General features: G+C 48.9%; 1 protein-coding gene across 2 annotated transcripts in view; it reads right to left on the bottom strand.

Moving 5' to 3' along the window:
- TBC1D22A (TBC1 domain family member 22A) overlaps positions 1-14,994 on the bottom strand; it is a 348,432-nt gene that overhangs the window by 211,003 nt on the left and 122,435 nt on the right. For both annotated transcript variants that reach the window (XM_087448729.1, XM_004437993.3), the window contains exon 8: positions 6,742-6,856. In XM_087448729.1, coding sequence (XP_087304855.1) covers positions 6,742-6,856 — 115 coding nt within the window. The remainder of the gene's footprint in view (positions 1-6,741; positions 6,857-14,994) is intronic.

Here is a 14,994-nt window from a genome sequence, read left to right on the forward strand (position 1 = left end):
TTCTCTCCTTTTTTTCTAGGTCTAGCTAAATTTTTAATATCAATTTTGTTGATATTTTTGAAAAATCAACCTTAGTTTGGTTGATTTTTCTCTATTGTTTTCTATTCTTGGTTTCATTTATTTCCATTCTTGTCTTTATTTCCTTCCTTCTGTCTGTTTTGGCTTTAGTTTGCTCTTCTTTTTCTAGGTTCTGAAATTGAAAAGTTCAGTTATGATCTGAGATGTTCCTTTTTTTTTGCTGAGGAAGTCACCCTGAGGTAACATTTGTTGCCAATCTTCCTCTTTTTGTATGTGAGCCACCACAGCGTAGCCACTGACAGACGAGTGGTATAGGTCCATGCCCAGGAACTGAACCCGGGCCACTGAAGCGGAGCACACCAAACTTAACCACTAGGCCACCGGGGCTGGCCTTGAGATGTTCTTTTTAATACAGTCATTTACAACTATGAATTTCTCTTGGAGCAATGCTTTAAGCTGCAGCCCATAAGTTTTGGTATGTTGTGTTTTCATTTTCATTCACCTCAAAGTAACTTCTAATTTTACCTGTGATTTCTTCCCTCACAAATTGCTTATTTATGGTTGTGTTCTAAAATTTCCACTTATTTGTCAATTTCCTCAAATTTCCTTCTGTTACTGATGTCTAACAATGTCGTTGTGGTCAGAGAACACGTTCTGTACGATCTCCATCCTTTCAAATGTACTGAAGCTTGTTTTACGGCCCAGCATACGGTCCATGCTAGAGAACGCTCCACGTGCACTGGAGAAGAATGAGCTCTGTTGGGTGCGGTGCTCTGCAGACGTCTAACAGCCAGTTTTCAGTTTGCTTAGTTCTTTCTAGTTCCTTGAGCTTCTGTCTAGTCCTCCCACCCATTACTGAAAGTAATGAGTCACTACTTTTCAAAAGAAAAACATTTTTAAAAATGTTTAATGACTCTGGAAAATGTTTAGATATTAAACAAAGAGCAATACTAAAATGTTCATGCATAACATAATTGCTACCACGTAAAAAAGTGCAATGATAAAAAGATCGGAAGGGAATTAGCAAAATGTTCCAGTGACAGATTTTGGGATGTGGAGCTATACTGTTACTGATTTTTCCAATTTTTTAACAATAAGTCCATTGCTTTGATCATCAAAACGTTTTTGAATAGAAAATATGACTGCATATGTGAGTCACGGCTATGCAAGGATCTGGCACCTTACTGTCATTTGAGGGGGCTGCAAAAGCAGCAGCCCTCCACTCTCTAGCTGTAACCCAATGGCATTCCCAGGGCCCTCTGCTCTCCACGTCCCCCACGTGGAACAAGAACTGCCAAAGGAAACTTTCCGTACCCAGAGGCTCTGGTTTTTACCTTTAAAATGTTTCTGAGATTGACTGTGGACCACAAAGCACCTGAGGTAGGAGGCACACTCACGGAAGCCAAGGCAGAAGATGCACTTAGCGGCAGCCTTGCTTCATGTAACGCATGAAGAGAACCAAATGCAATGGGGAAAGCTACAACCACCATTTCTACTCCTCTTCTGTCAACTATCAGTGAGAAACCGGCAACAGCCCTTCTTTCCCTCACTGTCACTCAGAGCCCGGTTTATCCTTTGATAATGGAAGCAGGCAGAGAAATGGCTGCATGGCTAACACCTGGCTAACGGCACCTTCCCGGCAGTATCTCCTCTACCCGTCCCGACGGGTGTGGGAATTGACCCCCCTTGCCCATTGTACACTAATGACGACTCCAGAGCACCCCAAAAACCGCAGGCTGAAATGTCTTCTCTGGGCAAAATTAACATGTTGAGAAATAACCTACGCTTTGGAGATCCCAACTTACAAACAGGAATATAAAAAAAAATATTCTTTTTTTTTTTTTTTTTTTTTTATTAAAGATTTTATTTATTTATTTTTCCCCCAAAGCCCCAGTACATAGTTGTCTGTCATAGCTGCACATCCTTCTAGTTGCTGTATGTGGGACGCGGCCCCAGCATGGCTGGAGGAGTGGTGCCTCGGTGCGCACCCGGGATCCGAACCCGGGCCGCCGGCAGCGGAGCGCACGCACCTAACCGCTAAGCCACGGGGCCGGCCCAAAAAAAAATATTCTTAATGTTTGTAAGTAAATACATTGTTTATTCCAGTCCTTTTCCATATTTGCTCTCAGGAGTAATTTATTTTAAGAGAAAATGACATACAAAACCAAGCCAGTCAGAGCTTAGAGATACTGATAATGAGCATCAATTATGAAAGACTCCTCGCCTCCCAAAACACAGTCACCACCACCCTCCCACGTGGCCCACGCCACATTCCCTCACCTTGAGGTCCAAAGCGCCCAGTCAGAATTGTTTCTAAATTTAAATAGCACCAAGATACAGAGGGGGCAATTATTCTTCGTTTTTTGCTGTGCCGAAAATATGTAGTTAAACTAAAATATAACTTTCTGCTTAAATTGTGCAATTCAAGGTGCTGGAATAATGGTTCTTAATTTTAAATCAAATTTAACACTGTTAAAAGGAATATGACAGTCACTGTTGGGAAAATACAGGCTTTACTTAAAAATTATACCATGCCTGGAGGAAAAAAACTAAAAAAATCCAACAACAGTGGAATGGTTTCATGAATTATGCTACATTATCTCAACAGAATATTATGTGCAGGAAGTAGAAATGATCTTTATAAAGATTTCTTAATAATATAGGGAAAAGCTTATAAGGTTAAATGGGAAAAAAGCACAACAGAATTTTATACATAATATGTTCTCAACTATGTAAATATAATGCATAGAAAAAAGACTTAGAGGAAGGATACCAAAACAACTGTCACCCACGAGGGCCGGTGTGGGCCTGCACCCCCTCTCCACGCCTGCCTGAAGGGCACACGCACAGGCCCAGGAACCACAGAGTGATTACTAACAAGCACCTGTCTGGGGCCCCAATGCAGACAACAGGTTGGAAAACACAGCTTAGGCTCAAGGCTAGATGAGGCCTCCTTCCCCCCAGCCCCAATCCAGACGTCGGGACCCACACACTCAGCTGAGCCCAGAGAGGAAGAAACTGGAGCCAATTCTGCTTCCCGACCAGCAGCCCAGAGAAGAGGCTCAGGCCGGTTCACAGGCCAGGACACGGGCAGAAGGAGAGAGGGAGGAGGGCTCACCACACGGAGGCAACAGAACGAGGCACCAAAATGGAGCCCAGGCGGATGCAAGACTCTCACCAAGCCGCCTACTAACTCCTCCCATGGAAGAGTGAGTGCAGGGATGGAGAGCGGGGACCCTTTCCCAGCACCCCCTGCAGGGCTGTGCGGGGAGAGAGGTTCTTAAAGAAAGGAACAGCTGCAAAGAGGAGAGATATAAATAAATGTTCTCCTCAACAGTGGGACTGTCAAGTACTTTAACTCTCTCCTTCATCCTGTCTGCACTTTCCAATTTCTCTACACTGAGCAAGTATTTCTACTAAAAGTATTTAAAAGCCAAGTTTTCTAATCGCACAACACAAACAGGAACTTTCTGTAGGATTTGATTCAATACAGGTACATACTGAGCTTCTACTCTGTGCAAAGCATGATGCACACACATAAGACACGATCCCTAGCTCCAAGGAGCTGAAATCTACTGGGGGTTACAAGGAGAGGAAAAAGAAAAGAAAACACATCAGTGATAAGGCAAAACTGAACCACAGTATTCAAAATTATAAGGGATATGGGTAAATATGGGTAAAAAGTAAAAAGCAATAACAAGAGTTGGCGAGGAGGTGGACAAATTGGAACCCTCCTATGTTGCTGGTGGGAATGTCAAATGGTGCATTCACTCTGGCAAGTAGTCTGGCAGTTCCTCAAAATGTTAAAGATCAAGTTGCCAGATGACCCAGCAATGTTACTCCCAGGTAGACAGCGAAGAGAAGTGAAACATGTCCATACCAAAACTTGTACACAAAGGTTCACAGCAGCATTATCCATAATAACCAAAAAGTAGAAAGAACCCGAATGTCCATCAACAGGTAAATGGATAAACGAAACGTGGTATATCCATATAATGAAATGTTATTCAGTCATAAAAGGGACTGAAGTACCAATACATGCTACAACACAGATGGACCTTGAAAACATGCTAAATGAAAGAAGCCAGTCTCAAAAGACCCCATACTGTATCACTGTGCTTACAGGAAATGTCCAGAAGAGGCAAACGTACAGAGACAGAAAGTAGATCAGCAGTTGCCCCGGGCTGGCAGAGCAGGGGAAAGAGAGGACTGGGGAGTGGCTGCCATGGGTATATGATTTCTTTCTAGGGTGATGAAAATATTCTAAAATTAAAGTGTGGTGATGGCTGCACTACTATGAATATTCTAAAAAGCACTGAACTTTTCACTCAAAGTGGGGGAATTTTATGGTATGTACATTATATCTCAATGAAGCTATTTTTTCAAGCAGGAATGGTTACAATTGGGTGGAGGTCAGGAGTGGGTGGAGGAACAGAGGAAACAAGACTGGCAGAAAGGTGACAAACCCTGAAGCCAGATGATGGTACCCGGGGCTTCACCACACCATGCTGTTAACCAATATGTGAAAATTCCCATAGTAAAAAGCTCTTTAAGGTTAAGTTGTGAGCTGCCTGTGGACCATTCTGTCCAACCCTCCCCGGGCAGGAATTCCCATCAGCCATTCCTGCGGGAACCCCATTCAGTTCATGTCATAGTCGACTTGCCACCATTCTTCAGCCCATTTCCAGCAGGTCACCAGTAACACCCACAATGTCAAACCTTTTGGTCAATTTCCAGTCTGTCCCTGTTTTGATTTTTGTGACCCTCACACCAGGCCTCTTCCCTGCCTCTAAAAGCCCTCCTCCCCCGTTTCCTTCCCACGACTGCCCATCATTCCCCCGTGGGCACACACACCCGCTCCGTCCCCGTCTCCTCTGCTCCAGGAGGAGGACAGCAGGAGGTTCGCTCTTCCAGGCCCTCTCGCCACTGGCGGGGCAAGAAGGGCAAGTCAGGAAGGCTTATGAAAACGAGCACACTCAGGCAACGTGCCCCTCTGGCCTCTGACCCTGTACCCTTTACCACCTCCCTCTTTCCATACTTAGGACACGGACCCTAAGGAGGTATGCAGAGCTGCCAAATGCATGTGGCCTTTGTCCGAAGGCCATATGCTGCTGGTAAGGGGCAGAGCCTGAACCAGGCAGTCAGGCTCCAGGGCTGCATCTTCAACAACGGGGTCCCTGAGGACACGACTCAGCAGTGGCATCAGCCTGGACTACTGACATTTTACACAAACGTTCCAAAACCACACTGTACCTCCACTCCATGCACGTATTCTTGTGTATATACGCACATGTGTGGTGGCTGTTGCAGGAAGGCAAGGAAAGTCTCTTTGAGCTTAAATGAAGACACCACTTACAGAACAGATTCTCTTTTCTGCAGTTTTTCTCTCTTCTGGACAATTAACATCACGGTCACGCCCCTTTGTCCGATCTTGCAACTGCATTAAGGACCACTTGGGTCTTACAACATAAGTTGGTGGTAAAGTAAAGACAAACTTATTTACCACATTAATTAAATGGTCTATTTAACATGGAATATCAATTCTCTAATCACATCTCGGTTGAACTTCTTTCAATTAACAACTCTGAAGTCTACTGACAGAGGTCCTACTGTTCTAGGATCATTAAGAACATTTTCATTATCCGTCAAATGAGGGAGTCAGCAGCAGAAACACAAGAGCTCTCAGGAGCAGCCACTCCCTACTTAAGAGATGATTAGGGAGCCAGCAGCGGCAGTTCTCATTAGTTGCTTAGCAATGAAAAGACCTCCTCTGAAATCATAAATGGAAACAAAGTATGAGGGCTCGCAACAAAATGCACTAAATGGCTCTGTTCTCATCCTCAGAGGATAATCTGTCCTCGAGTAAACCTAATCTCTCCAGATTACAACAATCGTGGGCTCTGAAGCAGACAGGAAACTGAAACGGCTAAAAGCACAATGTGATAAACACAAACACACCAAGTCGGGAAGGTCCAGGGAAAGATAAATTAACATCAGAGTTAAACGAAAATGGTGCAACCAAAGAGCAAAGTCCTCTCACGGCAGGTACCCTTTATCCACAGACGGCTTAAAGAGCAGATCCCTCACTCACATCACCAGCATTGTTTAAAACTTAAAATATGTTCACAACAGGTGCAATTATGACAGCTGGCTGCTGTAAGATAAACGGAAGCAAAAACGCACAGTACTCAAAAAGAAACAGCATAACCCAACCTGAGCCTCCGTCAAACCACTTACTCTGCATGTAATTAATATTTCCATAAAATGAGATGCTACTAGTATATCAGAAGTACAAAGGTGACAAAATGCTGCAGAAATGCAACTAAGATTCAGTTTTTAGCTAGTAAGCAAAACATTCAACTAATATTCTATCACCTTAACCTTATCCACTTAAGTTCCAACCATTATAGCCAGTGCTCTGATGGCCATTAGAACGAAAGTACACTCTCCGAATATATTACAGTTCTCCTTATACATTATTAAAAAGGAGATATTAATAACTGCATCTTAATGTCTTCAGTGGTTGAGCATGTGGATTTAAAGACATTTTTTAAAGCTAGCATCAATGAGAAAACTATTATTCTCTATTATTAGGTGTCATTAATAACACTAAACTTAATGTCAATTTTCAATACTGGTATAATTATGCACAGTAACATTAAGTAAGGCCACCAAAGTTCATGTTTAATCTTGGTGAGAAAAAACTTCATGATATGATCTTACCTATGTATTCGCAAATGAAGACCACGAAGAAAGGAGTGACAAGGTCATTTATCCCCTGCACGTATCCACTGGCGGGGTGACGGATCGCCCATATGAACAATATCCTTTCAAAAATCTGAAAGAAAATTGAACAGGCGGTGAAGCAAAAAGTAAACACATCAGAAACTTTCAAATGTATGCATTCTTCTACTTAAAATATATACTATCAATATTTTTCACTGACTCTAATATTAAAATACAAATATAAACAAATATCAACTGCTGTTTAATTTTTTTGTAAAATTCCAATTATCATAATTTTTCATTGACTCACAAGCAATATGCAGTATTTCACCAATGCCTGGGCTCAGTCCTACCACATGAGCTAGCTCTCACAAAAGATGCTCTCTGTTCCTCCAGGCCCCTCGGGTAACAACTGCACACGGCTGCCCAGGAATTGGTCGGGCAGCACAGCACCTGGCCCATCAGTGAGTACTTCCTCAGTGACAGAGGGATGGATGATGGATGGATGATGGACCGATGATGGATGGATGATGGATGGATGAGTAGAGAGATGGGTAGAGATGGGTGCATGCATGGACAGATGGATAGATGAATAAAAAGAAAGATGAATGGAAGGGAGGGAAGGAGGGTAGGTAGGCGTGTGGATGCTCTGAATTTCCCTGATAAGGTAAACAGACTTTTTTTCTAGTTGAGGTACAGCATGATATTAGTTTCAGGTGTAGAACATAATGATTCAATATTGGTATATATTGCGAAATGGTCACCACAATAAGTCTAGTTAACATCAGCCACTATAAATAGTTACAAATTTTTTTCTTGTCATGAGGACTTTTAAGATCTACTCTCAGCAACTTTCAAATATGCAACACAGCGTTATTAACTATAGTCACCATGCTGTACATTACATCCCTAGGACTTGTTTATTTTATTTTGATCCCCTTCACTCCTTTCCCCACCCCTACGCCAGCCTCTGGCAACCACCAATCTGTTCTCTGCATCTATGAGCTTGGGTTTTTTCCATCGATTTTTTTTAATCACTGTAAAGTTATCACCATCCAAGAAAACATACTCAAGCATCTTCCCATCACATATATTCCCACCAGCCATTCAATTACCCAGGCCATCAACATGGGACTTATCTCAGCCTCTTCTCTTTCTTTACAACACTCACATTTAATCGATACTTCCTCTTACCATCACTCACACTCACCCACTCTCTTCTCTCTTTACTCACAAGAGGGATTTTACCAAGGTGCAACGCAATCCCACCACCTCGACCACACAAGCACACACATGCATGTGCACACACGGCTTAAAGACATTCCCCTGCCCCACACCTCCCACAGACAGAGCCCAGAGACCACAGGGCAGTGCCCTGGTCCCCTCCCCGCCCCAGCGCCCACATTCTAGCTGCACTGAGCTACAGCACACTTCTCTGAGCCCACAGGCTGTCACCTGCTACGGTGCCTGCTGCCTAGAAAGCCTGTCTCGCTCTCAACTTACCCAGCTTTCAGACTCACTTCAAGCACTGCCCCTCGACGGAGACTCGGCCATGTGCTCCTCCCTCTCCTTTTTGGGAGAGCCAACCACTTACTGCTTTGTGAAGCTCCCAGCCCCCACTCCCCAGGCAGAGTGCCCTGCAGAGCCCTACCCGCCGCCCTCAGGGATGCACCCACTGCTAGCGCCAGCCTGAACTGTGGGCTCCTGCCGCTGACGCCAGGTCCCCCTGCCGTCCCAGGCGTCAGACTAACAAGGCGTGCACTGTAGGCCTGACAAGCGAATGCTCAAACAAAGGATGAATTACATCATTTCCAAACCAACCAACTTTGCAAGGGCAACTGTATTTGTCCCCGAGAAGGTCAATCCCTTCCTGTAACACCAGCATCACTAAATATCACTGAGCTTGTAGCCTAGATCCCCCAAATCACCACCAACCCCTGGCATTTACAATGAGGGGCCTGGGGCCCAGTCAGGGAAGTCTCTTAACCCAGGGCCTGCAGAGCAGCCCTAGAATGCAGGTCCCCAGCCCAATTCCCACCCTAGGACACCACCCACTGCGCTTGTTCCAAATGAGTAACAAAGTAGCCACCACTTACAGGCCAGCACCTCAGCCCAGCACTGTAACAGCCAGCAACGACAAATATTTGCTGAATGAGTAATACATCCACGCGTCTCTATTCATACACATTTTTCATTGTAAGTCAACAGCTTCTTAGAGAGAACTGAATGTTCCAACAAGACCAAAAGACCAGAATCACTCAACAACACGGCACCACTAAGTATTTCTCATGCACAAACACTAAGTGGTTGACACTGACGCTCCAGCGTTGGGCACCTTCACCCTCGGTGGGGCTGGAAGCAGCGCTCTCAACAAGCCAGCACAGTGGGCAGCCCCTCAGACGGCCTAGGAGGGCCGAGGAGGAAGCAGGGTCCCGGCAGGAAGGACCCCTTTCTCTCAGATCCCAGCACCTCTCAGCCACGGTCAGAAATGCAGCAGCCACAGCCCTGCCATGTGGGCACAAGGAAGGCCCTGGACACAGCAGCACAACTGCACAGCCCTTCCTCACCGGGGACAGGGTGGGGGCAGGGCTGTGGTCAGGTCAGGGAGGTGAAGGCATGCTCACTGTGGAGACCCCCCAGCACGAGGAGACTCGGCAGCCCCCAGGACCACTCAGCAGGAAGCCTCCTCAGGGGCTTGGAGCCAGAAGTTCAGCAGCAGGCAGAGGCGGGACCGGGGCCGCACAGGGACAAGCAGGACCAGTGACAGACAGGCAGGAGAAACTCATGCGAGTCCACCACACAGAGCAGTGAGCAGACAAGGCTGAGCATCTCCTCAGTAACAAGAAGCCGAGTACGTAATACACATCACTGGTGGATTTCTACCCAACACTGCAAAGTTCTAGCAAAGATACCAGCTGGGTGGGGAATTCACCCACATGCACGCTCAACCACAATGTGGCCAGGAAGAGCAGAGCCTGGCCATGGGTGCGTACCCCATCAGCTCGCTGGCCAGGCCCCCAGCCCTGAACCCACAATAAGGAAATGGGGCTGAGAGAGGTGACTCGACTTGCTGGGGCCCGTGCCTTCCCTGGTGGAGTCTGCGCTCCTACAGCCATTCCCGGCATGGCCCTCATCCCCTACACACAGCCACGCTCAAGACACGGCACCAGGAGCACCCAGCTGGGGCTCAGGCTGCTCCCAGCAAAGCTCTCAGGCTGATAGGGGAACGGGGCACCCGTAACGACAGCCACAGCATGTAAGGGGCACCGTCTGCAGTGCCCTCCAGGTCAGAGTGGTGTAAGGCAGGGAGCAAGGGCCCCTGTGGTTGTTAGGTGACAGCCAGGCCTGAGCAGGGCTGGGAAGAACAGAGATGTGTCAGCCATGCAAACACAAGGATGGAAGGGCTCCACAGTGGGTAGTCTACACAGAGGGACAGAGAGGGGACACAGAGAACATTCTGGAGGCCACTCAGGGCAAAGGAGAGCTGGCAGGGAGCCTGGAGGGCACGGCATAGAGAAGGCAGGAAGGAGTCACTGGGGATAGCCAGGAATGCAGCAGTGAAGTATGGGGCTCAGTCAGCAACCTAACAGCTAGGAAAGATGATGATAACACAGTCAGGCAACAGCAGCTGACAATTATTAAATGATTCCTGTGTCCCAGCAGCCCCAATTAACCCGTCTCAGCCTCCCAGAAACTCTTTGAGGCATGTGCTGTTATCCCACTTTCAGATGACGTGGCAGACAGACCCCAGGTGGCCCTGTGTCCCCTGCTTCTGCTGTGCACGCCCTTGTGTGTCCCCTCCCGTGAGTGTGGGCAGGCCCTGTGACCTGCTTCTGACCAATCAAGTACAGCAAAAGGGACGGGATATACACGATCGTGTTACATGAGATCGGAACCCGTCTCGCCAGGGACGCTCTCCCTTGCTGGCTTCGAGGAAGCCAGCCGCCACGCCGTGAGCTGCATCTAGAAAGGGCCGTAGGAACTGAGGGCAGCCAAGAGCCAGCAAGAAACCGAGGCCCCCAGTTCTGCAGCCTACAAGCAACCAAATTCTGCCAGCAACTACATGAGTGTGGCAGTAGCTCCTTCAGATGAGTCTGCAGCCCAGCCAACACCTTGATTGGCGCTTGGTGAGACCCTGAGCTAGAACACGTCCAGACTCCTGACCCACAGAAACGGTGAGACAACACGTGAATAAACGTGTATTGTTTTAAGCCACTAGGCTTATGGCTATATTGCTATGCAGCAACAGATAAACTAATACAGATGAGAAAACTGAGGCACAGAGAAGCTAAGCAACTTATGCAAAGTCACACAGCCTGTAAGTAGCAGAGCCAGAGTTCCACTCCAGTAGTGTGACTAAAGGGTGACCTGTAAGGCGTACTGCCACCACTGCTATACATTAGGATAAAAGAGTTGTTTTCATACATAAATCAAAAAGGAAGAAAGACCAAGAAATTATAATTTTACAGTAAGAAAGAAACAGAAAAGACGATGAGCTCCTGGTGAGCAAAATCTATACCTGATTGATTTGCATCCGCCTGAGGTCCAGCAGGGAATCACGCAGCAGGGACTTGGGTGTGGGTGTGTAGTGCGCATGTGTGTGTGCGTGCGCAGGTATGAGGTGTGTGCGCACGTGTGTGTGTGGACTACAAGAAAGGCTGGAGCTCAGGGCACAGGGATATCTGCTTCTCCAGGGGTATCTCCTTCTCCTCCACACTCTCCTCTCGACCAGTGGTCATTGGAGCAGTGGAGCGCTCCCGCCTTTGAACTGAGCCCCACACTTGCAGAGAGCTCGTGACATACACAGGCCTAAACCTACTCACGCGCACGAGCGCACTTTTTCCCGTGGCAGCACAGGCACTGAAGAAAACCAATTTGCCGCAGATGGTTTAGCCAGCTTCACCCAGGGAGGAATGAGGGGGGCTCTCAAGCACACCCAGCTCCCGCCCTTGCAGACAACTAGAATGGACTGTGCGCTGGGATTCCCGGGCCTCAGGGCGACGAGAGGTCTGAGAACGCTGCAGCAGAGACTGGGCTCCTGACTCAGCGCCCGGCTTCTCTCGTGGAGGCCAGAGCCGGCTGTCCTGAGATGGACAAGGCCCCCCAGACCTCTCCTGAGGACACTGAAGTACACTGCAGGGCAGACGCATCTGTGAACCAGGCTGAGGCAGGCGTGGGAGGCGGCAGCTCAGCCTGCTCTGTCAGTGAACGCACAGAGCTCAGGCACTTCCAGAGCACCGTTCACTAGGAGCACACAATCCAGCAAGGACCTCTGATCCCTCCTCCCAGCCGCTGTGCAGGCTTCTGCTCCCTGCCTCCAGAAGCACAGTGCTGCCCAGACATCAACGCACTTGAAGAGGGTGTATTCGCATTACTTGGGAGAAAAATTCAGAATTCCAATTTCCTATTAAGGAAAGCTATCAGTCAGTTCAAATTATTTAGATTTAACTCTACTTGATCTCTCCTGACAACCTGAAAATTATATTCTTAAGACTTTCATCCCAGTAACACGTAAATAAAGGGACAGGTAGCTCAAGCACAAGACAAAGATGGCTGTTAACAGGCAGGCAGGCCAAACGGCGAAAAGAGCACAGCCTGCGGAGGTGTGTGACACCAGATGCAAATCCCGGCGCTGCCACTACACAGACACGCCCTTTCGGGCCAGCGCCCCAAGACCAGTCCTGGAGCGCCGTGGAGAGAGCTGTGACCCCGCGAGCCTTCGCCACTGCAGCAGCCTCCAGAAGAGCCAGCTCCAGCCCTTGCCCCAGCTCCACTGCCACCAGCCCAGCGGCCGTCATCTCGCTCTGCCAGTCTCCTTGCTGGTCTCCCTGCTACTCCACAGCCCACAGCGCAGCAGAGGGAGCTGCTGAAACATAAAACCTATCAGGTCACACCGTCCGGCCCCCTGTGGCCTCCCAAGATGTTGAGGGTACAATGCAAACTCCTGGCCGTGACTCCAAGGTACCTGACCTGCCGCCCCTTCCTCTCACCTTATCTCCTCCACTGGGTCCTCCTCACCAACCCACCATTTCTGTCCCCACCTCAGGGCTCCGCACGTGTTCTTTCCACCTGGAATATCCTGCTCCCAAACTCCCCACGGCTCCCACGATTTTCAGCATAAGATCTTCTTCAAACGCCATCTCCTGAGAGACAAGCTCCTTCCCCGCCCCATCTAGAACAGCAGCTCCTCTTCCAAGCCTGCAGCTCTAACCCACTTCTGTGTAGGCTCCAGAGGAAGGGTCTTCCTCCATCCCGTTCACTGCTGTGCCCTCGGTCCTGACATGTAACAGCAGAGGGGAGAACTCTGGGACTCTCTGCTGGCTGAATGGAGGCACACATGATCCAGCTCTCCCCTGCCTTTCATTCTGAGCCCTCACTTTCCTGTTCTCCAGGCTCTGTGCCCCTGGTGAGCCCCAGACCTGCCCGTTCTGGTGGTCTCTCTGACAGACAACAGCTCTGGTGCCTCCTGGATTTCTGATCAGCTTTTCCCATTCTGTTTCCCCATCAAGTGATGGTCCAGATCCAGCTCCTCAGACACCAACCAAGACCCCCACTTGTCTGAGAGGGAAATGGACTGAGGGGTGAAATCAGCTCCATTGTTGGGGGGAGACTTCAGACAGGAGGCAACAGACAAACAGGGTTGTGAAGGCTGATGAGGAGTTCTTCAGATGGAAGGAGGAGGAGAGGAGCCTTCCAGAGAGAGCAGAGCACAAACACAGACAGTCAGGAGGCAGCAGGACAGCACAGGGCTCACGAAACCCCGCGTGGCTGAGAATCAGAGCAATCAGTGTTCGCACAGTGACGTGCGTGGTTCCATATGTGGAGAATTTTTTTATTTTGTGAGGAAGATCGGCCCTGAGCTAACATCCATGCTAATCCTCCTCTTTTTGCTGAGGAAGACCAGCCCTGAGCTAACATCTATTGCCAATCCTCCTCCTTTTTTTCCCCAAAGCCCCAGTAGATAGTTGTCTGTCATAGCTGCACATCCTTCTAGTCGCTGTATGTGGGACGCGGCCTCAGCATGGCCGGACGAGCGGTGCGTCGGTGCGCGCCCAGGATCCGAACCCGGGCCGCCAGTAGCGGAGCGCGCCACCTAACCGCTAAGCCACGGGGCCGGCCCACGTGGAGAATTTTTTATGTTTATCACTGAAAAGACTTTCCTATTTCCAAGCCACAAGTCGAGGACTGGGCATGGAGAGAATCTGCCAGATGAGCACAAGGCAAAGCGCTCACATCTGCCCCATCGGTACTGAGTCCGTCCTACGGAGGAGAAGGTTCTGTGTCCTCCTCAGGGATGTGCTGCCTGCTAGATGTCTCCAGACTCACCTGGCCCGACCCCAGACCTCGGCACCCAGCTCCCCTGCAATGCTGAGTGTACGCCAGCTTCAACGCCAACTAAATAACCCCCAATCACTCCAATGCTGACGCGTCCTCCCCCAACATTGATTCTGGGCGAGCACTCTTAGTTTCTCCACGTAATTGCGGAGCTCAGGAAGCTGTGCCCAGAGCCACTCAACTTCTCGTGTATTATTTTCCTGTAACAATAGCTATCTATTTAGAAAGCAAGAAAAACTCCCATGATTTATGTTTCTTTGGGCGGGAGAGGGGGGAGGAAAGGTAAATAACTTGTTTAAATTTCCTTCAGCCTCCCTTCCTCCTGTCCATAAACTGTCCTGCCACGCTCGGGGCACACCAGGAAGCCACAGATGGCTCCACACCAACTAAGCCACCTGTAGGTCCCAGGCCCCACACCTGCCTTCGGGGGCCGGGCCCCAGTCCTGGGCATCATAGTCAGCCAGCTGCGGGACCACCCACCACCCACAGAATGCGGAGCAGCCATCATCTAAGGTGGCAGGCAGAAGCCTATCTTTTAAAAGGGGACAGACAGACCAGCCTTGTCTAGATCCCCTGAGGAAAACCTTTCCATTAATTGTATAACGTAGAAAAGATTTCCATATAAAGACAGTGCCTGGTGACACTGGGAGATCACAGAATCCAGAAGGACGGAGGAGAACCCTGAGGATGAGCAGGGCTGGGCTGGGAGGGCATCGGGCAGAGGAAGCTTTGGGCAGAGACGGGCATCGGGCAGAAGCGGCTTCGGGCAGAGACGGGCATCGGGCAGAGGAGGCTTCGGGCAGAGGAGGGCATCGGGCAGAGGAGGGCCTGCAGGCACCCGCAAGGCAGCAAGAACCCAGCGCCCCATCCCGAGGGCCCCAGGTTCACTCGTGTGCCTGACCACACCCCAGAGGC

Source organism: Ceratotherium simum, chromosome 25 (genome assembly GCF_057802395.1).
Source record: "Ceratotherium simum simum isolate JZ-2026a chromosome 25, ASM5780239v1, whole genome shotgun sequence".
Lineage (NCBI taxonomy): Eukaryota > Metazoa > Chordata > Mammalia > Perissodactyla > Rhinocerotidae > Ceratotherium > Ceratotherium simum.